Source organism: Strongylocentrotus purpuratus, unplaced genomic scaffold, assembly GCF_000002235.5.
Source record: "Strongylocentrotus purpuratus isolate Spur 01 unplaced genomic scaffold, Spur_5.0 spur5_scaffold_13, whole genome shotgun sequence".
NCBI classification, from domain to species: domain Eukaryota; kingdom Metazoa; phylum Echinodermata; class Echinoidea; order Camarodonta; family Strongylocentrotidae; genus Strongylocentrotus; species Strongylocentrotus purpuratus.
Window position 1 is genome coordinate 32,244,679 of NW_022145598.1, and position 26,522 is coordinate 32,271,200.

At 37.8% G+C, this 26,522-nt stretch overlaps 3 protein-coding genes across 3 annotated transcripts; 1 reads left to right on the forward strand and 2 right to left on the reverse strand.

Annotated features, from left to right (window-relative positions):
• Positions 1–973: 973 nt before the first annotated feature.
• On the reverse strand, positions 974–7,462 carry LOC115923129. The gene is made up of 4 exons (XM_030983392.1): positions 6,051–7,462; positions 3,887–5,638; positions 3,298–3,636; positions 974–3,169 (listed from the first exon to the last, which is right to left on the reverse strand). The coding sequence occupies exons 1-4, from the start codon at positions 6,360–6,362 to the stop codon at positions 1,583–1,585; spliced, it is 3,990 nt and encodes a 1,329-aa protein (XP_030839252.1). The 5' UTR covers positions 6,363–7,462; the 3' UTR covers positions 974–1,582.
• Positions 7,463–10,317: 2,855 nt separating this feature from the next.
• Positions 10,318–16,805, forward strand: LOC100891077. Its single transcript, XM_030983393.1, has 4 exons — positions 10,318–11,729; positions 12,142–13,893; positions 14,144–14,482; positions 14,611–16,805. Exons 1-4 carry the CDS (start codon positions 11,418–11,420, stop codon positions 16,195–16,197), a joined length of 3,990 nt encoding a protein of 1,329 aa, XP_030839253.1. The 5' UTR covers positions 10,318–11,417; the 3' UTR covers positions 16,198–16,805.
• Positions 16,806–22,025: 5,220 nt separating this feature from the next.
• Positions 22,026–23,730, reverse strand: LOC115917958. The gene is made up of 2 exons (XM_030983704.1): positions 23,651–23,730; positions 22,026–22,671 (listed from the first exon to the last, which is right to left on the reverse strand). The coding sequence occupies exon 2, from the start codon at positions 22,623–22,625 to the stop codon at positions 22,026–22,028; it is 600 nt and encodes a 199-aa protein (XP_030839564.1). The 5' UTR covers positions 22,626–22,671; positions 23,651–23,730.
• Positions 23,731–26,522: the final 2,792 nt, after the last annotated feature.

Genomic DNA, 26,522 nt, shown 5'->3' on the forward strand with positions numbered 1-26,522 from the left:
TTGGTGCACAGAAATCGTTAGTGATGACAACGTTGTGATTTGGCGGCCGATCATATATAAATATATTCTCGTTTGGCGGTAATTTGTCAAATTATGCCTCCAAATCACTAATCACATGGTACTGATAAGTTTATTGATCAATAATTGTCATCCGATAATTTTCGACCCCACTCAATTTTTACATGCGAGGGGGTTGCCAATGTATATTCAGTTGAATTTGTTCGCATGTCAATTCTTAGTTTTCCGGCCCCCATTCGATTTGAATGCGGGGGGACCTAGTTGTACCTACACATTTTCAAACTCAGGGTGTCACGCTTTCATCTTAGGCATCATCCGATCTTACAGGCGGAGAGGCTGGTATATATATACATCTATATTCTATAACTTTAGGCATCACTCGATTTTATAGGCGGGGGGCTGATATAATGACTTAATGTATATAAGTTTAGCCTAGGCATCACTCGATTTCATAGGCGGGGGGCCTAGCATAACTTTAGGCATCACTCGATTTTATAGGCGGGGGGCTGATATAATGACTTAATGTATATAAGTTTAACCTAGGCATCACTCGATTTCATAGGGAGGCCTAGCATTGCATTTGTAAGCATTTTTTATGATTCAATATATCTGTGTTATTTTGTTATGACACCCAGAAAATCAAAATGTTCAAAATAAGCGTCCATCTCAAAATGTTAATAAAGCCACGACATAAACGCAAATTTGGTTGTTTGTTATTTTTGTTAGCCGTGAATAAATAGGGCTATATAGTATCCCTAACTTAAGGTTCATCTGTGAAAAAATTTAAAAGAAGCTAATTTCAACTGATTTGGGTAGATATGGGTATGGACAACTACCAAAAAAAAGGGAGGAGGTATGGGGGTTGGGGAGAATTTTTTATTAGAGGTCAAAGGTCATTGACCCCTGCCTAAATCACAAACAATTATATTTCAGCAACAAAATATGGTATATAGATGATCTTGGTGTCAAAATGCACAGAATTACAAAAGAAGATGACATAGAATAACTACTGACCCATAGATTAAAATCCTGACCTCCGAAAATGAGGTCAAAGGTCAAAAATAGACGTTTTATCACTAAAATGTCATATTAGTGACCGGAAAATTACCATATATAATATAAATGAGCACAAACAAATCAAATAGGCTAATTTGAACTTATTGTGGCGGGGATGGGGGTTATTATTTATTCAGAGACCAGAGGGGGAGGGGAACAATTCCTTTCTGAGGGTCAAATGTCATTGACCCTGCACTTAAACACTATAAATTGTATCTCCGCAACAGCATGTTTTACATAGGCCTAGATGATCTTGGTGTCAAAATGCACAGAATTATACTAGGAGACAAACAATATATGAAATGGATTCTTCACCACCAAAATACGAGGTAAAAAGTCAAAATGAGCAGGGGGGGGGGGGGGTTAAAGTTTATTAGTGTCAAATAGTTTGTATACACAAAGTATATGTAGAGTATATGTGCATTTATAATCAACAATTTGCAGAATACTACTCACAACTTAGAACTTACAATAACTATATCGGCAACACTATATAAATTAATAATACTCAGTCTGTTTCCTCTTCATCGCTACCAATAACTTCTTCTGCATCTATGCTATCTGTTCCATTAGAGCAATGTCCACAGCACACTCCACATGCAGATACACATGACATGCCAGCTTTCATGCAGCTGCATTTCATGGTTTGACACTGCCTCTCCCCTTCTTTGCAGTTGCAACAAATCCCTTTCAGAAGGTTGTCTGGCGCGATACCAACAGACAGCATCTTTGGTCTGAGTTTTCTGTTTGAATCTAACTCCCATCCTCTTCCTTTCGGATCAAGAATAGCGGTGTCCAGATGCTTCCATACCACAACTTGAAGATGGACACGAAGGGAATGTTGAGCTGTTGCATCTTCCGTTGGTGGAAGGCGGTCAGGATCGATTTTGCCCTTGGCTGCTTGCTTCTTGAACTTCAAATAGCGAGATTTTTCAAGGGGAGTATCCCCACAGCCATATGTGATCTGCATCGCTCTTAACCCAGCTGTTCGAACTGTGGAGTCTGTTGAAGTGTTACTTGTGAATGCAGTAATGACACTGGCAGGAAATTTGCATTTGTAGAGAGCACATTTGGTATGTCCATGAATGCATGAAACAGTGTCGTTTCCAGACCAGCCATATTTGAAGAGGAACTCTTCTTGGTCTCCGATGTCTATGCTAGAGATGTCGTAAAGACCATCAAAGTCTGCTTGTAAATATAAGTTAGTACAGTTGACAGGCCTATGATAGCAGAGCAATATCAAAATATCAGTGTCCTGGGCGACAACAACAACTGGGGAATTAACACTTTCGACCAAGTCCATCGCAGACTTAACAATCAGAGTGTCACCATCATCTTTTGCTTGGCGTACAGTGATATTGCGGCTTGCCATCTCTGCAGATATCATCGTGATTAAGGCTCCTTTGCTCTTCTCATTTGCCAGGAAAACCTCTCTGTCACATGATATGGTCAATTCCGGTGTGACGCTCATGTCCGGAGAAATCTTCTTCCCAGCCATCCGGCGCATATGTTCATGATCTTTTGTTGACGATTCTTCCCCGTAGCCGTCAAACACTACAGTAGCATCTTTGAATTTGTTTTGAACATACCTGACATATGTATCGACTATAGTCTTGATGGTTGCACCACTGGACCACTTTACCTGATGAAGTAGCCACCCTCCATCAACAACATGCATCTTGTTGTCTATATCAAAGTCAAGTTTTGTAGCTGCTTCTTTGAGCATCTTGCCAAATTCATGCTTTTTGGGTTTCCTCATCATGCGATCCATTGTGAAGAGAGATGTTGGGACCGGGGTCAGCTCAAATTTGAATATGTGTTCAATCCCTTCATCTCTCTCTGCCATGATAATCAATCTATTGAAAAGAAGGGTCTTTTCGATGTAGATCTTCTTGTCGCCTACCTTTACTTTCTTCTGAAGGTCAGCCAGATTTTTGCATTTCTTTGACGTCCTTATGCTCTTAACTGGTGACTCATTATCAAGATCCGCTTGCATTTCATGGCCTATCCTCACTGCATCATCGCAGTTGACAACTGCCTTGTCGGTAGTTATTACTCCACTCGACAGCGAAGTAATGGTGTTGGGGTCTTTTACCTGAAATGAAAAATGAAATATCATTTTACATAGATGTTAAAGTCAAGTGTTCCACAAATGGTAACTGAAATGTGGAATGATTTCTGTACGTGCTACTATCAATATATATGCAACGGATCTATACTAACCTCTATGAAGGGGTTATGAGTTGAAAACCATGCAGATATGGACTTGACGTACTGGCTGTCTTTCTCTAGACGCTTTGCCCCAAGGTCTGTGTGGGTCCTCTTACTCCGCTTTCCACCAATCATTTCTTCCATCAGGTCCCCCAGAAGCTTGAGATGTGAAAACGTGCCAGCCCATACTTTCACAGAGTTCTCGTTACGCATTCTTCCTCTTGTTAAGCCTCCATTTGACTTGGCTTTCCGCATAAGTGTTTCTTCGATTGTCTGGTCAGAAAATTGTCCAGAAAATTGCTCATCGCTGTAACGTGTTGTGTGATTTCCCTCCATGAAAGCTTCATACACCTGCAAATACAAAGAACATCCTTAAAATGTATCTATAATATATTTATAGGGGGTAGTATGGAAACATAAGACAACTGAAATATGCAGATATGTGCAATGAGAGATGATGCCAGCCCAAACATGGTAAGAGGGCAAGAGGACAGCCAAAGATTTGAAGTGATATTACTGAAGTCCAACATTAATGAAAACACATGCTTCCAGATAATAAATTTAGTTGCAATAAGATCGGATTGAGTTTGCGTATACTAACCCGAGGATAATCTTCTGGAAGTCTAAGCATCTCTTGCAAGTACATGCGTCCAAATTTGGCGTACTGCCCATGTCCAGCTGCGGCAAATATACCAATCATCTTAGAAACGGCATTCAGATGTCCGTGCCAATCATGGAGTCTTTCTGCTAGTATGAAATCTTGCGCTGTTCTTACAAGTTGGTGGTACAGAACCCACAGCTTTGCAGTTCTTGACATTTGTTGCAAGTCCTTGAGTCTCTCATCAAGACTTTCGCTGTCACTTTCACCCATCATGTGTTGTACCAGCGCAGCATCTGTTAAGAAGTGCGCTCTCAGAGCCTTTGAGTATGCTGCACCTTTCAGGATGTACTTGACTGTATTAGGTCCATAGACTACTTCCATGGCTTCTGCCAAACCACTGCCTTCCATGATGTAGCCAATGCAACCAAGGTAACTCTTCAGGAAGTGAAATCCTCCAAGCCTCACAACAACGTCTAACTTCTGCTCCTTAACAATTTGAGATGCCTTGATGAACAGCGGCAAATCAAATGTTATTATTGCTGGGGATTGGTATGTTCCTTTAATGGCTTTCATGATGGTGGTGTATATTGTCTGCATGTCATTTGGATTCGCATTGATGATGCGCAGAAACTCAATGGAGGATTTCAATGCTAGTCCGTTGTATTTCTGATGCATGAACCCCATGAAGTTAGGATGAACAGTTCTTCCCTCTACCCATCCATTGTACCAGTCTATGACAGATGCATCTGTAGGAATGGATCTTTCTGGTATTTTGTGCTGAAGCTCTTCATACTTAATGAGTTTTGTGTCCAGTAGAGCATTTGTTCGTTGAGGCACGTAGTTTTGCAGACCTTCCATATTTGCCAGAGTATTACTCTTCACGATTGGCTTCCTCTGCAGCTTCCTATTCTCATCAACTTCAAGTGCATTGGCATTTTCTGGAGTGGTAACTTTGATCTGCCCCATGGCATGAAAACCTGACTTTCCATCTAATGTAATCAAATCATGATCCATGTTGTCACCAATGTGTTGCTCTACCTGCTTCTCAAGGACTGCCATTGATGCTGCATTTGTGTTATTAGTCAAGTCAATGTACGTGTACTTGTAGTTCACTGTCTCTTTTTGACTTTCACATACACCCAGCCTGTGCATGACGTCAATCAGCTTATTTGAACCAAACTTGTGATCAAGGTATAAGCTCATGCCAAGCTGGAAAGGCATCTTTGATGATCTTGGGCGTTGTGAAGATATGATATTCTGCCCTGCAACATTTCGTCTAACAAATGAATGAGGCATTAAGCATGTTAACATCAGTTCAAGAGAATCTGGCAGCTCATATATTGATGTCATTTCTTTGAGCGAAGGAAAGTCATCTTTGTTGAAATTAAGGCACTTGATGTCATTGATAATCAGTGAAGCCGCTGTTTTGATGATGGCTCTTTTCTTTGCATCTTCATCATCAGTTTTCATCTCATGGTAGTCTCTGATGATGCTTGCTGTGCAGCTTCTAAAGCAGACAACATCCTTCTTACGTTCTTGGTTAGTGATGAATATACTATCACCATAGTACCTCTCAAGTGCTTCTTTCAAGTATCTCTCATGATACACTGGGATTTCATCACCTACTATTGCTTTCATCTGTTCATGCAGTTGAGCTACTGAATACACACCGCTTTCCATTTCACTGTCAATCCATCCGCAAAGCTGGTAGAAGGCATTTTCCTTGCAACTATCTACAGGCCTGCCTGGTTTCTGAAGAAAAATAAAAACATTCGAGAATGTGTTCTAGATTAAATTTGTTCATTTGTCATAATAGATTCAAAAGAGACAATGTACTCATTTCATTGAATAATTGTAAGAAATAGTGCAATGGAGAAGGAAAAATATATTAAGAGTATGAAGAACCTGCAAGAGGAACGTACGAAAAGCTAACTTGTTTCATCAAGCAAATTTTCTTCAAAATGAATACTTTAAATGTGTGTAGGACTGCGTTTATTTAAAAATGATCAGATGATTAGCCCCCGACCAACTATTGAATACCTCTTTTAAAATGTGAAGATTTCAATGTTTTACATTGTGACATACTTTACAATTCCGCAGTACCCAATATTAAAAGGAACTTTACAAATATGTACATGGTTGTATATTGTATTGATTTACTTACATTACTTTGCCCTGGAACATTATACATGGAACAGTAGCATTTATTATGATAGACAGCCTCTTCCGCTACAAGATCTGCCATGCCTTCCAAGCGTCCTTTCACAGCCATTCCAATACTATCTTTTCTTTCACTTGCGATTCTCAGAAGTGATTTCTTGAGCGTGATAGTTGATGCTCGATGTATGGTTTGCTGTCTACTAGGATGTCTTTCATCAAAATTGATGTCCTCATTGCATATGAAACATCTTTCACTGTACGGAAATCGAGTAGAGCCCTGGCCTGAAAATATTATAAAGACAAAGTTAGCTGCCATCCCATGAAATCACCATACTAACTTCAAAGCTCAAACATTCAAAATTCACACATAATAATATAAACAGGTATGGGCTTGGAATGTTAAAGAAATTTACATGAATCAAGTAAGAAATTACTCTATCTTACCATGATCTTTGTCATCATTTACAGCTTGAGACACCTTTTGTCGCTTTTGTCGTGGCGCATGATCTTGCTCCTCAACATCTGGCTCCTTTTGCAAGAAAAGACTTCGGCATCTACGATGGACTGTCATAGGAGTGTTGCTAGTCCATTTTGTTTCCAATCGCTCTAATAATGAAGAGTCGTTGATACGTCTACACTGCTTTATTAGACTATCATATCCCTTTCTGTACAACCTCTGTAGCTTTTCTACTTCTGAAAAATCCTCACTACATATTTCACATATATCCATCTTGGTAATTTTGTTATTTGACAGTATTGTTCCAAAGTTAAGTCTTGACTGTTCAAATGAAAGCAGTCAATAATTCTATGCGATGCCACTGGTTCTTAATTACAGCCGACATCACTTTCCCTGCTGTATAACAGACTCGCTGCAAGGAGCACCAAACTCCTCTCCTTAATAATAAGAAACTTTTGGGACATCTCATTTCACTGGGGTTACTAGTCCAGCTAGTACATGTAGGCAAACTAGGTTTTATGAGTAATCACTCCAGAAGCAAAGACCTCATCGACACATTCATGTTGTTTATATTATCTAGGGTGGCCTATCTCAGTAGGTTTTTGATTAATCACTCTAGAAACAAAGACCTCATTCATGCTTCGAGTTATATGTATATATCTGGGGTGGTTGTTTTTGGATTTAATATGGTGCTCCGAATAATGACCTTTGACCTTTGAGGTCATATGTGGCGGTCAATTTGTTATGCTATATCACAGGAAATTAAATTTGTTATCCAATATCACAAGAACTTAATTTTTTTCTACTTCCAATGCAATTGTGAGCATTTTGACACCAAGATCATACATGTACCATATGTTGTTGCCGAGATACAATTTATAGTGTTTTAGTGCAGGGTCAATGACCTTTGACCATCTGAAAGAAAATGTTCCCCTCCCCCTCTGGTTTTGGAATAGGATTAACCCCCATACCCGCCACAATAAGTTGAAATTAGCCACTTCGATTTGTTTGTGCTCATTTCTATATAATATGGTCATTTTCCGGTTACTAATGTGACATTTTAGTGATAAAACGTCTATTTTTGACCTTTGACCTCATTTTCGGAGGTCAGGATTTTAATCTATGGGTCAGTAGTTATTCTATGTCATCTTCTTTTGTGATTCTGTGCATTTTGACACCAAGTTCATCAATTTACCATATTGTATTATTGAAATATAATTTTTTTGTGATTTAGGCAGGGGTCAATGACCTTTGACCTCCAATAAAAAATTCTCCCCAACCCCCATACCTCCTCCCTTTTTTTTGGTAGTTGTCCATACCCATATCTACCCAAATCAGTTGAAATTAGCTTCTTTTAAATTTTTTCACAGATTGGCTAGATATATGGCTAATTTAGGGTTACTAATAAGCTTGATTACTTACAAAAATGCCATCATAGTGTATTATGGCCCAGGGAGTATTAGCACCGGAAAAGGCGGAGTAAGTCTACTTTCTTTCCCCAAAGACGAAAACCTGTGGAAATGGTGGACTTACAAGGGGAAATACACATGGAGTAAAACAAGAGGTGGAGTGCAACCCCCTGGTAAGAAAATATACACTGAAAGATGTTTTTAAGAGTAGTTTATTGAGAGTCAGAATAATATACCACAACAATGTGCTCTTACGTGTTTTTTTAATTTACTGTGTCACTTTATTGTGTAGATATGTGCTTCACACATCTTTAATTTTGAGATTATATTCATTCCCACTATTATATAGCTTACCTGCGTCTACATGTGACGAAAACAATTATTATGATGATAAGTATCAGAAGAAATGCGCCTCCTCCACCAGCACCTGCAAACAATACTGGAAGATAGAATATAAAAAAATAGATGGAAAAAAATGCAGCAATTCGTTAAACCGAAAGCTAACGATAGAACAGAAATATAGGATAGAATACTTAGAGAGTAAAGTCAGGTGCTCAATTTTACACCAAATTTTTTTTTTAAAGTCTGTATAAAACAAACCTTTTTGACAGAGCCAAATCGATTTTCGAATTGCCATTTTAAACGCCTGTGTCACCTGATCCTGGCTGCAGACTCGACATCAAATTGAACTGTACGCCAGCAATGGTGCATACAAATGGAATTATTATATTTTCATGATAGCCGAATCAAACAATAAGAATTTCATAGAGAATTTTTATTATTAAAAATGATGATTTGACTTTTCGTTTGTAAATACCCTTTGGGGACGAGACCCAAACTTGATATCACTTTATAAAATCGGGTGTGGTTTATGTATGTATAGAAAGAGAGAGAGGAAGAGAGAGGGAGAATGAGAGAGTAAGTGATGGCGGAGAGAGACAGAGATGGGGAGATATAGGGAGAGAGGGAGAGAGAGAAGGAGGCGGGGGAGATAGGTCAGATGGAAAAAGACCAAGTCGACGAATTGTATCCTGTCTTTGTTGAATAAACTAAATTCTGTATTTATACTAGCTAACACTTATCTTTCTGCTATCTGTTATTTTACATATCTAAGGTACCCCGTAACAGATTTTATACTTTGGAACCCCGTTGCACTACTTATAGCTACTTGCGCCCTCTTTAAAGCAAACAATGCCTAATCGGTAACCGTTGCCCCCCCCCCCCCTTCCCCCATGGTCTCCCTTTTTATGTTAACGGAGAGCCGATTTGATGAGATAACCACCTGTCAGTGACTATGCAGGGAGGTCTTCCTGGCAAAACTAGTGCAGATAAGCTTTAACATTATTTCAGCAAGTCAAGAAAGTGCCTGCACCCCAGTCAGTAGTTAACAATCGCAATACTCAAATAGAAGCTTTTCGCTGTAAATCTTTCACTAATTTTGGTATGAGCTTTGTCGCGTCTATATCTAGCGAAAACCTATCTATCCCACCTAGCATCTACTTACCTGATTTTGTAGAACGTGTTGTTATTGGAATTGTGCTTTCATTGATTTCTTCTGTTGAACTTGACGATTTTTCAGTAGTTGTTGGAGGTGAAACTGCAAAAAGTTAGACATGTTAGATGTGGTGGGAAAATAAATGTCTATAAGTTCTTGGTTATGATATAGATAAAAACAAATATAAGACTAGATATGAAAGAAAGCAGGACCAAGGATCTTTACAAAGCAATATGTTTCCTATATATCTCATCGAAAACCAGCATGTACAAAAATAAAGTTTTCTGCGTCTACAAAATAACAAAAACAGTAATTAAACAGATTCAATACTAATTGTGCACTATAGACAAAAGGGATTGTTTTGTTTCACATTGTACCCTTGCCCCTGTCACACCCCCCCCCCCCCCCTCTTTCTCCCAAACCCGTGTAACACCCTAGCGACCTCAATGGTTGACCCAGCCCTACTAGTAACCCTAAATTAGCCATATATCTAGCCAATCTGTGAAAAAATTTAAAAGAAGCTAATTTCAACTGATTTGGGTAGATATGGGTATGGACAACTACCAAAAAAAAGGGAGGAGGTATGGGGGTTGGGGAGAATTTTTTATTGGAGGTCAAAGGTCATTGACCCCTGCCTAAATCACAAAAAAATTATATTTCAATAATACAATATGGTAAATTGATGAACTTGGTGTCAAAATGCACAGAATCACAAAAGAAGATGACATAGAATAACTACTGACCCATAGATTAAAATCCTGACCTCCGAAAATGAGGTCAAAGGTCAAAAATAGACGTTTTATCACTAAAATGTCACATTAGTAACCGGAAAATGACCATATTATATAGAAATGAGCACAAACAAATCGAAGTGGCTAATTTCAACTTATTGTGGCGGGTATGGGGGTTAATCCTATTCCAAAACCAGAGGGGGAGGGGAACATTTTCTTTCAGATGGTCAAAGGTCATTGACCCTGCACTAAAACACTATAAATTGTATCTCGGCAACAACATATGGTACATGTATGATCTTGGTGTCAAAATGCTCACAATTGCATTGGAAGTAGAAAAAAATTAAGTTCTTGTGATATTGGATAACAAATTTAATTTCCTGTGATATAGCATAACAAATTGACCGCCACATATGACCTCAAAGGTCAAAGGTCATTATTCGGAGCACCATATTAAATCCAAAAACAACCACCCCAGATATATACATATAACTCGAAGCATGAATGAGGTCTTTGTTTCTAGAGTGATTAATCAAAAACCTACTGAGATAGGCCACCCTAGATAATATAAACAACATGAATGTGTCGATGAGGTCTTTGCTTCTGGAGTGATTACTCATAAAACCTAGTTTGCCTACATGTACTAGCTGGACTAGTAACCCCAGTGAAATGAGATGTCCCAAAAGTTTCTTATTATTAAGGAGAGGAGTTTGGTGCTCCTTGCAGCGAGTCTGTTATACAGCAGGGAAAGTGATGTCGGCTGTAATTAAGAACCAGTGGCATCGCATAGAATTATTGACTGCTTTCATTTGAACAGTCAAGACTTAACTTTGGAACAATACTGTCAAATAACAAAATTACCAAGATGGATATATGTGAAATATGTAGTGAGGATTTTTCAGAAGTAGAAAAGCTACAGAGGTTGTACAGAAAGGGATATGATAGTCTAATAAAGCAGTGTAGACGTATCAACGACTCTTCATTATTAGAGCGATTGGAAACAAAATGGACTAGCAACACTCCTATGACAGTCCATCGTAGATGCCGAAGTCTTTTCTTGCAAAAGGAGCCAGATGTTGAGGAGCAAGATCATGCGCCACGACAAAAGCGACAAAAGGTGTCTCAAGCTGTAAATGATGACAAAGATCATGGTAAGATAGAGTAATTTCTTACTTGATTCATGTAAATTTCTTTAACATTCCAAGCCCATACCTGTTTATATTATTATGTGTGAATTTTGAATGTTTGAGCTTTGAAGTTAGTATGGTGATTTCATGGGATGGCAGCTAACTTTGTCTTTATAATATTTTCAGGCCAGGGCTCTACTCGATTTCCGTACAGTGAAAGATGTTTCATATGCAATGAGGACATCAATTTTGATGAAAGACATCCTAGTAGACAGCAAACCATACATCGAGCATCAACTATCACGCTCAAGAAATCACTTCTGAGAATCGCAAGTGAAAGAAAAGATAGTATTGGAATGGCTGTGAAAGGACGCTTGGAAGGCATGGCAGATCTTGTAGCGGAAGAGGCTGTCTATCATAATAAATGCTACTGTTCCATGTATAATGTTCCAGGGCAAAGTAATGTAAGTAAATCAATACAATATACAACCATGTACATATTTGTAAAGTTCCTTTTAATATTGGGTACTGCGGAATTGTAAAGTATGTCACAATGTAAAACATTGAAATCTTCACATTTTAAAAGAGGTATTCAATAGTTGGTCGGGGGCTAATCATCTGATCATTTTTAAATAAACGCAGTCCTACACACATTTAAAGTATTCATTTTGAAGAAAATTTGCTTGATGAAACAAGTTAGCTTTTCGTACGTTCCTCTTGCAGGTTCTTCATACTCTTAATATATTTTTCCTTCTCCATTGCACTATTTCTTACAATTATTCAATGAAATGAGTACATTGTCTCTTTTGAATCTATTATGACAAATGAACAAATTTAATCTAGAACACATTCTCGAATGTTTTTATTTTTCTTCAGAAACCAGGCAGGCCTGTAGATAGTTGCAAGGAAAATGCCTTCTACCAGCTTTGCGGATGGATTGACAGTGAAATGGAAAGCGGTGTGTATTCAGTAGCTCAACTGCATGAACAGATGAAAGCAATAGTAGGTGATGAAATCCCAGTGTATCATGAGAGATACTTGAAAGAAGCACTTGAGAGGTACTATGGTGATAGTATATTCATCACTAACCAAGAACGTAAGAAGGATGTTGTCTGCTTTAGAAGCTGCACAGCAAGCATCATCAGAGACTACCATGAGATGAAAACTGATGATGAAGATGCAAAGAAAAGAGCCATCATCAAAACAGCGGCTTCACTGATTATCAATGACATCAAGTGCCTTAATTTCAACAAAGATGACTTTCCTTCGCTCAAAGAAATGACATCAATATATGAGCTGCCAGATTCTCTTGAACTGATGTTAACATGCTTAATGCCTCATTCATTTGTTAGACGAAATGTTGCAGGGCAGAATATCATATCTTCACAACGCCCAAGATCATCAAAGATGCCTTTCCAGCTTGGCATGAGCTTATACCTTGATCACAAGTTTGGTTCAAATAAGCTGATTGACGTCATGCACAGGCTGGGTGTATGTGAAAGTCAAAAAGAGACAGTGAACTACAAGTACACGTACATTGACTTGACTAATAACACAAATGCAGCATCAATGGCAGTCCTTGAGAAGCAGGTAGAGCAACACATTGGTGACAACATGGATCATGATTTGATTACATTAGATGGAAAGTCAGGTTTTCATGCCATGGGGCAGATCAAAGTTACCACTCCAGAAAATGCCAATGCACTTGAAGTTGATGAGAATAGGAAGCTGCAGAGGAAGCCAATCGTGAAGAGTAATACTCTGGCAAATATGGAAGGTCTGCAAAACTACGTGCCTCAACGAACAAATGCTCTACTGGACACAAAACTCATTAAGTATGAAGAGCTTCAGCACAAAATACCAGAAAGATCCATTCCTACAGATGCATCTGTCATAGACTGGTACAATGGATGGGTAGAGGGAAGAACTGTTCATCCTAACTTCATGGGGTTCATGCATCAGAAATACAACGGACTAGCATTGAAATCCTCCATTGAGTTTCTGCGCATCATCAATGCGAATCCAAATGACATGCAGACAATATACACCACCATCATGAAAGCCATTAAAGGAACATACCAATCCCCAGCAATAATAACATTTGATTTGCCGCTGTTCATCAAGGCATCTCAAATTGTTAAGGAGCAGAAGTTAGACGTTGTTGTGAGGCTTGGAGGATTTCACTTCCTGAAGAGTTACCTTGGTTGCATTGGCTACATCATGGAAGGCAGTGGTTTGGCAGAAGCCATGGAAGTAGTCTATGGACCTAATACAGTCAAGTACATCCTGAAAGGTGCAGCATACTCAAAGGCTCTGAGAGCGCACTTCTTAACAGATGCTGCGCTGGTACAACACATGATGGGTGAAAGTGACAGCGAAAGTCTTGATGAGAGACTCAAGGACTTGCAACAAATGTCAAGAACTGCAAAGCTGTGGGTTCTGTACCACCAACTTGTAAGAACAGCGCAAGATTTCATACTAGCAGAAAGACTCCATGATTGGCACGGACATCTGAATGCCGTTTCTAAGATGATTGGTATATTTGCCGCAGCTGGACATGGGCAGTACGCCAAATTTGGACGCATGTACTTGCAAGAGATGCTTAGACTTCCAGAAGATTATCCTCGGGTTAGTATACGCAAACTCAATCCGATCTTATTGCAACTAAATTTATTATCTGGAAGCATGTGTTTTCATTAATGTTGGACTTCAGTAATATCACTTCAAATCTTTGGCTGTCCTCTTGCCCTCTTACCATGTTTGGGCTGGCATCATCTCTCATTGCACATATCTGCATATTTCAGTTGTCTTATGTTTCCATACTACCCCCTATAAATATATTATAGATACATTTTAAGGATGTTCTTTGTATTTGCAGGTGTATGAAGCTTTCATGGAGGGAAATCACACAACACGTTACAGCGATGAGCAATTTTCTGGACAATTTTCTGACCAGACAATCGAAGAAACACTTATGCGGAAAGCCAAGTCAAATGGAGGCTTAACAAGAGGAAGAATGCGTAACGAGAACTCTGTGAAAGTATGGGCTGGCACGTTTTCACATCTCAAGCTTCTGGGGGACCTGATGGAAGAAATGATTGGTGGAAAGCGGAGTAAGAGGACCCACACAGACCTTGGGGCAAAGCGTCTAGAGAAAGACAGCCAGTACGTCAAGTCCATATCTGCATGGTTTTCAACTCATAACCCCTTCATAGAGGTTAGTATAGATCCGTTGCATATATATTGATAGTAGCACGTACAGAAATCATTCCACATTTCAGTTACCATTTGTGGAACACTTGACTTTAACATCTATGTAAAATGATATTTCATTTTTCATTTCAGGTAAAAGACCCCAACACCATTACTTCGCTGTCGAGTGGAGTAATAACTACCGACAAGGCAGTTGTCAACTGCGATGATGCAGTGAGGATAGGCCATGAAATGCAAGCGGATCTTGATAATGAGTCACCAGTTAAGAGCATAAGGACGTCAAAGAAATGCAAAAATCTGGCTGACCTTCAGAAGAAAGTAAAGGTAGGCGACAAGAAGATCTACATCGAAAAGACCCTTCTTTTCAATAGATTGATTATCATGGCAGAGAGAGATGAAGGGATTGAACACATATTCAAATTTGAGCTGACCCCGGTCCCAACATCTCTCTTCACAATGGATCGCATGATGAGGAAACCCAAAAAGCATGAATTTGGCAAGATGCTCAAAGAAGCAGCTACAAAACTTGACTTTGATATAGACAACAAGATGCATGTTGTTGATGGAGGGTGGCTACTTCATCAGGTAAAGTGGTCCAGTGGTGCAACCATCAAGACTATAGTCGATACATATGTCAGGTATGTTCAAAACAAATTCAAAGATGCTACTGTAGTGTTTGACGGCTACGGGGAAGAATCGTCAACAAAAGATCATGAACATATGCGCCGGATGGCTGGGAAGAAGATTTCTCCGGACATGAGCGTCACACCGGAATTGACCATATCATGTGACAGAGAGGTTTTCCTGGCAAATGAGAAGAGCAAAGGAGCCTTAATCACGATGATATCTGCAGAGATGGCAAGCCGCAATATCACTGTACGCCAAGCAAAAGATGATGGTGACACTCTGATTGTTAAGTCTGCGATGGACTTGGTCGAAAGTGTTAATTCCCCAGTTGTTGTTGTCGCCCAGGACACTGATATTTTGATATTGCTCTGCTATCATAGGCCTGTCAACTGTACTAACTTATATTTACAAGCAGACTTTGATGGTCTTTACGACATCTCTAGCATAGACATCGGAGACCAAGAAGAGTTCCTCTTCAAATATGGCTGGTCTGGAAACGACACTGTTTCATGCATTCATGGACATACCAAATGTGCTCTCTACAAATGCAAATTTCCTGCCAGTGTCATTACTGCATTCACAAGTAACACTTCAACAGACTCCACAGTTCGAACAGCTGGGTTAAGAGCGATGCAGATCACATATGGCTGTGGGGATACTCCCCTTGAAAAATCTCGCTATTTGAAGTTCAAGAAGCAAGCAGCCAAGGGCAAAATCGATCCTGACCGCCTTCCACCAACGGAAGATGCAACAGCTCAACATTCCCTTCGTGTCCATCTTCAAGTTGTGGTATGGAAGCATCTGGACACCGCTATTCTTGATCCGAAAGGAAGAGGATGGGAGTTAGATTCAAACAGAAAACTCAGACCAAAGATGCTGTCTGTTGGTATCGCGCCAGACAACCTTCTGAAAGGGATTTGTTGCAACTGCAAAGAAGGGGAGAGGCAGTGTCAAACCATGAAATGCAGCTGCATGAAAGCTGGCATGTCATGTGTATCTGCATGTGGAGTGTGCTGTGGACATTGCTCTAATGGAACAGATAGCATAGATGCAGAAGAAGTTATTGGTAGCGATGAAGAGGAAACAGACTGAGTATTATTAATTTATATAGTGTTGCCGATATAGTTATTGTAAGTTCTAAGTTGTGAGTAGTATTCTGCAAATTGTTGATTATAAATGCACATATACTCTACATATACTTTGTGTATACAAACTATTTGACACTAATAAACTTTAACCCCCCCCCCCCCTGCTCATTTTGACTTTTTACCTCGTATTTTGGTGGTGAAGAATCCATTTCATATATTGTTTGTCTCCTAGTATAATTCTGTGCATTTTGACACCAAGATCATCTAGGCCTATGTAAAACATGCTGTTGCGGAGATACAATTTATAGTGTTTAAGTGCAGGGTCAATGACATTTGACCCTCAGAAAGGAATTGTTCCCCTCCCCCTCTGGTCTCTGAATAAATAATAACCCCCATCCCCGCCACAATAAGTTCAAATTAGCCTATTTGATTTGTTTGTGCTCATTTATATTATATATGGTAATTTTCCGGTCACTAATATGACATTTTAGTGATAAAACGTCTATTTTTGACCTTTGACCTCATTTTCGGAGGTCAGGATTTTAATCTATGGGTCAGTAGTTATTCTATGTCATCTTCTTTTGTAATTCTGTGCATTTTGACACCAAGATCATCTATATACCATATTTTGTTGCTGAAATATAATTGTTTGTGATTTAGGCAGGGGTCAATGACCTTTGACCTCTAATAAAAAATTCTCCCCAACCCCCATACCTCCTCCCTTTTTTTTGGTAGTTGTCCATACCCATATCTACCCAAATCAGTTGAAATTAGCTTCTTTTAAATTTTTTCACAGATGAACCTTAAGTTAGGGATACTATACCACGGTTACGAGGAGCATAAAAACGCCACGTACAAAATGTTGTGTCACGATAGTTTACGAGGTTTTAAATTAAAACAAAATTATATCATCAATCTCATCAATGAAAGGTTATTTGAAGAGGTAATGTCCTCATCAGAATTTTGCAATATTTAACAAACTTATGGTTAGTACTTAACTACCATTTGTTTTCTTTTTTGAGAATGATCTACCGTCAACATTTCCCATACTAAAATGATGTTTGATTGAATTGCATTGTTTGCATAGGCATAACATGGGAAATGTATGTCCTCTGAGGACAGCATAATTCCCCATTAGCGAAAACCGCTTCTTTGGGCGATAGTGGAAAATCACCATTGGTTCTGATCGTCCTTGAACTTACGGTTATAAATAGATATTCTTCCTAGGCCTCCACACATAGTAGTGTAATCCCCCGCACATGGAAAATTACAGTCACTGTCTTCTGCCACTCCATATCGACTGTAGTTTGTACCCGCATCCCCACAGTAGCATTCATTCGCATGCTCTACTCCAGCGTAAGTAAGATCAGTGTCATTCAATCCTGTGCAGTAGTCAATGCACAGCTGGATTGTCATGTCAATTGAAGTACGTGAGCCATCTGTTAGGACCCAAAAATTACCGACATCAATGTAGCATCCGACATAGAGGTCATCTAAACGATTATCAAATAAGAGAATAAAATCACTTTCTTGTTATAGTCATTATACGTATATGGTCTATCATTAATACTGTGTGTTTCTGATATCCATTCTTTGTGGGATTATTAATTTGTTTCGTATTTCTCATTGTTTTAGTTTGTTTTAAAAGGTAAAAAGGAGCATCCTTATCAGTATCAGTGCAAAAAAAAGTAAAGAATGCGTGACAATGATAAGAATCCTATATCGCCAATAATATTGCCCATTTTCTATAGTAACGAATCAAACCAACGGACTATCTAAACAAAAAGTTAGCATAATGTTGGATAGTTTTGATGAGGGAAACATTTCAAAATAAAATGTGGAATATTCGTAAAACATATAAAAATATGGAAAAGCAACTACTAAACATTGAAAAGCTATAGCAATACACAGTAATTAGAGAAATGATGCAAAGCCTTAAAAGTGTAATGAAACCTAAGAATAGTGGTGTATACAAAAATCAATCACCATATGTTTCCACTGCCGATGATGATGGAGCCAAAATGAAGATGACTAGGAGCATGTAGTTACAAGTCAGATCCATTAAAACAAATTTCTATGAAATAATTCATAGAGGCAAATGAGAGCTTTCGACTTTCCCTGTCCTTCAAGGTATCACTGCTTGTGTTGTGTTGGCACAAGTTTCCAATTTGCCCGCAGGTGAAGAGCAATAATTATTGTCACAATTATCTGCATGAATATGTTTGTTCTCTTAGAATGTTAGATATTTCCTTTCCCCGAAGAAGAACAGACATAAACTGTTGAACTCAAACTTATATCAGATAACGAAGTATTTGACAGCTGCCCTGTGAGATACAGTACTTGTTCATTAAGTGTATTAAAAAAAAGAAACACTGTCTACCATGATAGATCTCTTCGCACAGCAATCGAATGAGTTTATGTCCACTGTATGCATTTACTTGTAATTATACAATTGAACTTCCTCAAAGCACGCTTTCCTTTCACAAGCAGAACGAACGTGAATGACTAAACGAGTGTGTTTACTCTGTCTGCTTCTTTTGTGCCCGCGAAGAGTCCAATTCATAATGAATAGAATAATCATATGAAAAGAAACTTTGTATACCATCCGATGTTATTATAGGCTAGCGTATCACACTTTTTCGGGCATGTTGGGTTTATAAAAGGTATTGTGTCCCACCAGGGCATGTTTCTCCCCCGATCATACATATTAGTCGTGGTGTTTAGGAAATTGAGTCAACAAAGTAATATATGTTTGTCAAATCGATTCTGATATCTTCCCCGGACTGAACTGGCAAAGATGCACTTAGAATGGGTAATACAAAGTTTTGGTATGGGGTCATGAATTTGGTTCAAATGAACATATAGGAAGCATACAAGGATCTACAATATTCAGTGATCGTTCTCGCGGCTGAAATCGAGTTTAAAGTTATGAAATTGTAAATAATAAACTCTTTATGTTGTATAGCTTCCTCTCAAGGTCAAGATATTAATTAAGCTATGAAACAATGTTTAATGACTAAAATCGACCGATTAGCTATTCCCGTTCGGAAATTATATATCAAAACTTAATATTCTGAGATTCCCATGGTCGCAGCTACGGGCGTAGGCGCTATTTGAAATTTATCAAAATTTACCGGGAGCACCAGTAAATTTGTTATATTTAATTTTCCTCGAAAGCAGAACTATTTTAATGGCTAAATTTTCTAGTGCTTATAATTAATCCACAGGGGCATCCAAATACATGTATATCAAAATTGTAAAGAATCACTATCCACCCAATTTTCAAAATTTCACAAAACTTCGTATTACCTTTAAGGTGTAAAAAAAATGCCTCGCATTATTCAAAAATATCCTTTATACATGTGACATTATCCAAAGTATTAAGGGAGCTGGTATATTGAAACATGAGAAAACAAGGCGGTGCCAATTTAAAAAAAAAGGGAAATCACATTTCACGTATTGGTTTAAAAGTAGGAAATCGGCTGTGTGGATAAATCTCGGTACTAAGATCGTCAATTAGGTTGTGCCAGTTTTTAATTTATTTGCCATTTGTTCCATTTATTTGGCATGATGGACTTATTTTCATCATGAAACCGACCAACAATAATCTATGTCACACCACACACTTTCCCCTCTTCTGACCATGTGAAATCTAAAGAATAAAACTATATACATCCATCATGAATGCACAGCTAATTCAACATTATACAGTATCATAATGACGAATAGGAATTCCCATATTATACCCGATCTTTCTGGCACTATTTACTCAGTGTGGATCTTTGATTCTTGCTTTTGAACGTCAGCCTCTATAATGTATTGTTGTAGTACAGGCATTGCTGTAGTACAATCAGATGATGTGTTTGGCCTTTGTTGTGTTTAACCCGACCGCAGAACAGCGTTATAATAATGTTAGGCCTGTATCCAATGTGCATCATAGAAATCACAAATGAGTCCATATGTAGATAGATAATACTGTAAATAAACGCAGGAAAAAATCCTAGCATCAATTTATTAAATGTTTAATGTGTGCATCATAAACATGAAATTATGTACAAATGTTACCATTCTCCTTGTATACCAGTGTATGATTTAAGCATTTTAAAGAAGATGTATTTACCATATATTATAAGATGCAGCATACATTTGGTTTGTAAATATAACGCACTATTTCCGTTAACGTATACACTTCAATTTGTTTCTACTTGTATAGGAATCCAGTTGATACCCTGCTCACATTGAATAAAGGAAATATGATGCTGTTGAAAAAAATAGTATCATAATTTTATTATATAAATGTTGTGAAAAATGTGATAGTTGATGTGATAGATAGGAACCAGTATAAGGTCTTCCTTCATGCTGTAGGATGAAATATACATGTATAGCACTGTACCTTAATATGTTAAAAAGTTACATAGGTGTGAGAATCATTTGGTACATACACGCCAAAATAAAAGATAGTGTCAGTACAAGCTAATCATTTTTAAAGCTTTGCATTGTAAATTGGAGCCATATATCTGTATTGAATATAGTGTGTCAACGTATGTTCTTATTAAATTAAAGTAAAAGAAAATCGATATCATCTATGTATGGCAGCATGAATACATTTACTCATGTGAAAACGTCTCTATTTCAGTAAAACTTATATACATACCATTTTTTTATACATGTTTACTCATCCCAATTGCCCAGGCACAGATTCTAGAGAACGGTTTGTTCATCATATTCTATTTTTGCTAACAAACCTACGAAATATTTCAATTCATTTTCGCCGTTAGACAGGATGCGGTGTAGGATTTGTTACAACATGCTATCATCCCTACAATGATAGAATATCATTCTACCTTACTGTGCAATACGAGACTTTTTTATGGTACGTACATCATAGACGTTTCATACATACATTTTCATTCATTTGTTGTTTATAATGTATGTATTTTGGACTTTTTTAGATATATATTTTTACTAAAAGGTTGTGCTTTAAAAATATAAAATCTTACAGTAATACTTATATCATTAATATATCTATCATCCGCGAAGGGTGCAACATTTTATCACGCGTGTTGTGTATAATGTAAATGTTTTACCTTCTCAGTTTCTAAATATACTTTTTTTCTTCTTCGAAAGGGCTGTCCTTTAAAAAACATGATTCAACTTGTAATTACATCTCACATTAACAACTGTATCCTTATAATTGGACAGTATTCTATCATGTGTAAAATCTTAATTTCAGTAATGTATATATGTTTCATTTTGTATACGTATTTACACATCCGTATTGCCCTTGCACATATTATAAGCAAACACTATGTATTTAGTTTGTGTTCGTTAATATATTTTCGAAACCAATGCAACTTTTCGACCTTACACAGGATGTAGTGTAATTTTTGTTATAACATGCAACATTCTAACAATGATAACATATAATGCAACCTTACTGTACAATACAATACATTATCATGGTACATACGCACATATTCTTTTTAGTTGAAGTCTATAATGTGAGTATTTTTATTGTTTTTTAGATATATCTTGTACAAAAGAGATGTCTTTTTAAAAATAGGAAAGGGTTGTCAACATATATCCTTTTTAATAAAGGGCATGCTTATTCATTTCACATTTCCATCGCCAAAAATATAATTGCTAAATATTTCAACCTAGCTGGTTTCCTATCAAAGACATTTGTAAAAAAAAAGAAAAGAAGAAGATAATATGTTATCATGTATTTTAACGGGCGGATATGCATTTGAAGGGGCAAACATGTTTTATTTCAACAAAATAATGTACAAACAAAAGGAAAACCATTAAACCTCTCTTTTTCCCTATGACATTCTATGTAGAACTGTAAATATCATTTGCTATCATTACAGTGTTATCAACATCAATGGTCTGTCGTGATTTATCTGGCATGGCGTGCATGGCTTCTACATCATCACGCTTTCCGGCGCCATTTTGGGTCACGTGGTCACGGGGGGTTTTGTCTGGTAGCGCGTACACGCCCTCCCCATTTGTCGATGCCTCCATACCGATCGGCTCCAAGCGGTTTTTCGTGGAAGTGGCGTACAGCGCGTGGAGGCTTTCCTCTCCCAGCGCTGGTTTCCCGTTGCTCAAATTCACCGGCTTAGCTCTTCTGTCTGGCATAGCGTACAGCAATGACGGGTCATCTGTGTCATTTGGTGGCGAGGTGTACGTCTTAGGTCGAGATGAGTTTTTAGCTGACATGTCAGGCATGGCATAGAGAGATGCAGGGTCGGGTGTTGCTTCTTTCATGGTAGATCTCTTCTCCGAGTTCATATTTGTTAGTTCGTTATTGTCCACTGTCATGTTCTCATAGTCGCGTTCCGTCTCTGCACTCTTATTCTCATAGCAAGGATTCTCTTCCTCGTCGGCAGGTCTATTACGTTCCTGATTGTCGTTCTTAGTAGGAATCATCGTTGTTAATGGATGGTCAGTAGCAGGTGATCGCTTCTCTGTATTTCTATTTGCATAGGGTCGAAAATGGGAAAAAAATATATGTCTCAAATACACAAAGGCGAAAATAGTGTCGCGTTGGGTAGGTACCCCCTCCTCAGAAAATAATGGTCTTCTATTTTCTTTTATAAGTTCGCTTCCCTTTAAAACAAAAATCGGACATCATTAACGCGAAAACACGTATTCCGATAATTTGTACATGTAAGAACTATTTATTCAGTTGACTCTGTCAATACTAAGCCCCATCTCTATACAAGGAAGCATTTTGTGTTCCGGTAGTCGTGTAACCATGTAACGTCTTAAGCAGAACGATCACTATTAAGCAATTTGCCACATGCACTTTGCATTATTTTGTGTTTATATGAATAATCGACACCAAAATCCAGACAGCAGATAACATTTTTTTCTTCTATAAGTAGGGCTATGAGCTCGATTGCTAATACATAAGCCATCATAGTGTATTGTGGTAGGGAGTATTATAAACACCGGAAAAGGCGGATTTAGCCTACATTCTTTCCCCTAAGATGAAAACCTGTGTAATTTGTGGACAGCGAAGCCAAAACCTACAAGGGGAAATTCACATAAAGTATAACAATATAATATGCCCTGGCAGAACAATTTGACCCCACAGAACTATTTTTGTGCCAACTTTTTTTCCCTGTGCTTTATTTTTTGTTTTGTTTGTTGTTGTTTTTAACTCGTTCATTAATACCAAGCATCTATGGGTGTAAGAGGTGCATCGACACCTCTTTGTAAGAAAATAAACAATGAAAGATGAAACTAATCTCAATAGGCTTAATGTAAGCAGCGCGAGAGAAAATCAAAATATAACAGCCTCAGAGTAGTTTATTGAGAGTCAGGGTAATATACCACAACAATTATGTTCATACATTTTTTTAAAATATACTGTGTCACTTTTTTTTGTAGATAAACGTTTAGCGACATTTTTTTATTTTGAGATTGCATTCATTCCCACTATAGCTTACCTGCGTCTACATGTGACGAAAACAATTATTATGATGATAAGTATCAGAAGAAATGCGCATCCTCCACCAGCACCTGCATATAATCCTAGAAAATAGAATATAGATATAATATATAAATGGAAAAATATATATAAATGCGGCACTTCGTTAAACCAATAGCTGACGACAGGAGAACAAAATATTAGATAGAATAAAAGTCAGGTGCTCATTTTCTTTTTTGTTAAGTCAGTATTAATAAACTTTTATAACAGAGCCAACAAATCGATTTTCGAATTGCTATTCTAAAAGCCTTTGTCGCCTGATACTGGCTGCAGACTCGACATCAAGTTCAACTGTACACTAGTAAATGGTGCATACAAATTACAAATTATATGTTCATGATAGCCGATCAAACAATACGAATTTCATGAAAAATTTATTATTAAAAATGATGATTTGACTTTTCATTTGTAGATACCCTGTGGGGACGAGACCCAAACTTGATACCTCTTTATACAATGTGGTGTGGTTTATGTGTGTATAGGTAAAGAGAGGGGAGAGAGAGAAAGAGAGAGAGAGTAAGCGATAGCGGAGAGAGATAGAGAGACAGAGATGGGGAGACATAGGGAGAGAGGGAGAGAGAGAAGGAGGCGGGGGAGATAGGTCAGATGGAAAAAGACCAAGTCGACGAATTATATCCTGTCTTTGTTGAATAAACCAAATTCTTACTTATACTAGCTTACACTTATCTTTCTACTATCTGTTATTTTACATATTTCGGAACCCCGTTGCACTAGTATAGCTACTTGCGCCCTCTTTAAAGCAAACAATGCGTAATCGGTAACCGTTGGTCCCCCATGGTCCCCCTTTTTATGTTAATGGAGAGCTGATTTGATGAGATAACCACCTGTCAGTGACCATGCAGGGAGGTCTAATCCTTCCTGGCAAAACTAGTGCAGATATGCTTTGAGTGTATTTCAGCAAGTCAAGAAAATGCCTTTCCCAGGCAGTAATTAACAAACGCAATACTGGAATAGGGACTTTTCGTTGTAAATCTTTCACTAATTTTGGTATAAGTATTATCGCGTCTATATCTAGCGAAAATCTATCTATACCACTTAGCATCAACTTACTTGATTTTGTAGAACGTGTTGATATTGGAATTGTGCTTTTATTGATTTCTTCTGTTGTTTTGTCAAATGCTGTCGATGCATCGTGTGAAGTTGGTATCACTGAACTTGATGATGTTTCAGTAGTTGTTGGAGGTCTAATCGGTGAAACTGCAAATAGTTAGACATGTTAGATGTGGTGGGAAAATAAATGTCTATAAGTTCTTGGTTATGATATAGATAAAAACAAATATGAGACTAGATATAAAAGAAAGCAGGACCAAGGATCTTTACAAAGCAATATGTTTCCTATATATCTCATCGAAAACCAGCATGTACAAAAATAAAGTTTTCTGCGTCTACAAAATAACAAAAACAGTAATTAAACAGATTCAATAATAATTGTGCACTATAGACAAAAGGGATTGTTTTCTTTTGCATTGTACCCTTGCCCCTGCCACCCCATTCTGCTCAGCCCGTGTAACACCCTAGCGACCTCAATGGTTGGCACAGCCCTACCACGGTTAAGAGGAGCATAAACACGCTACGTACAAAATGTTGTGTCACGATAGTTTACAAGATTTTAAATTAAAACAAAAATTATATCATCAATTTAATCAATGAAAGGTAATTTGAAGAGGTAATGTCCACATAAGAATTATGCAATATATTTAAAAAACTTATGGCAAGTACTTAAATAGCTTTTGTTTTCTTTTTTGAGAATGATCCATAGTCAACATTTCCCATACTAAAATGAAATTTGATCGAATGTCATTGTTTGCATAGGCATAACATGGGAAATGTATGTCCTTTGAGGACAGCATAATTCCCCATCAGCGAAAAACCACTTCTTTGGGCGACAGTGGAAAATCACTATTGGTGCTGACCGTTCTTGAACTTACGGTTATAAATATAAATTGTGGCTAGGCCTCCACACAAAGTAGTGTTATCCCCCGCACACCAATAATTACATTCACCGTCTTCTGCCACTCCAAGTCGACTGTAGTTTGTACCAGCAACCCCACAGTGGCATTCTGTCGCAAACTCTAGCCCAGCGTAAGCAGAGTCAGTGTCACTCAATCCTTTGCAGTAATCAATGCACAGCTTGATTGTCATGTTATTAGATATTAATCGGCCATCTGGTAGCACCCGATCATTAGGGTCATCTTCGAAGCATCCGACATAGAGTTCATCTAAACGATTATCAAATAAGAGAATAAAACTTAGTTAGTCATTTTAAAGGGCCGATGATTAATTCTCTATGTTCCTCTTCTTTCTTTTTTTTAGTTGTCTAGTTTATGTTTGTTAAAAAAAGAAATCAGATCGTCTTTGAGCAGTATTGATGAGAAAATGTAAAAAATGCGTGGTCAATTATAGTCATTTAATGACAAGAATCCTATTTTCCTCAATCGCTCATTTCCTACAGAATAAAATCAAACCAACGGACTGTCTAAATAGGGGTTAGCATAATGGTGGATACTTTGGCTGAGGTAAACTTTTGTTAATAAAAATTTGAATTGTGCGTAAAACATGCACATATCCAAATTATAAACATGGAAAAGCAGTGATAAGCCAAAACAATAAACAGTAATAAGAGAAATGATGCAAAACCTTAAAGTCGAAAAGTGTTATGAAACATTAAATAAATGATGTATGCGAAGTTCACTTACTATGTGTTTCCACTGCCAATGATGCTTGCGCCAAAATGAAGATGACTGGGAGCGTGTAATAACAAACCAGTTTTAGATCCATTCTTTCAATTTTTCTATTAAAAATAATAATTC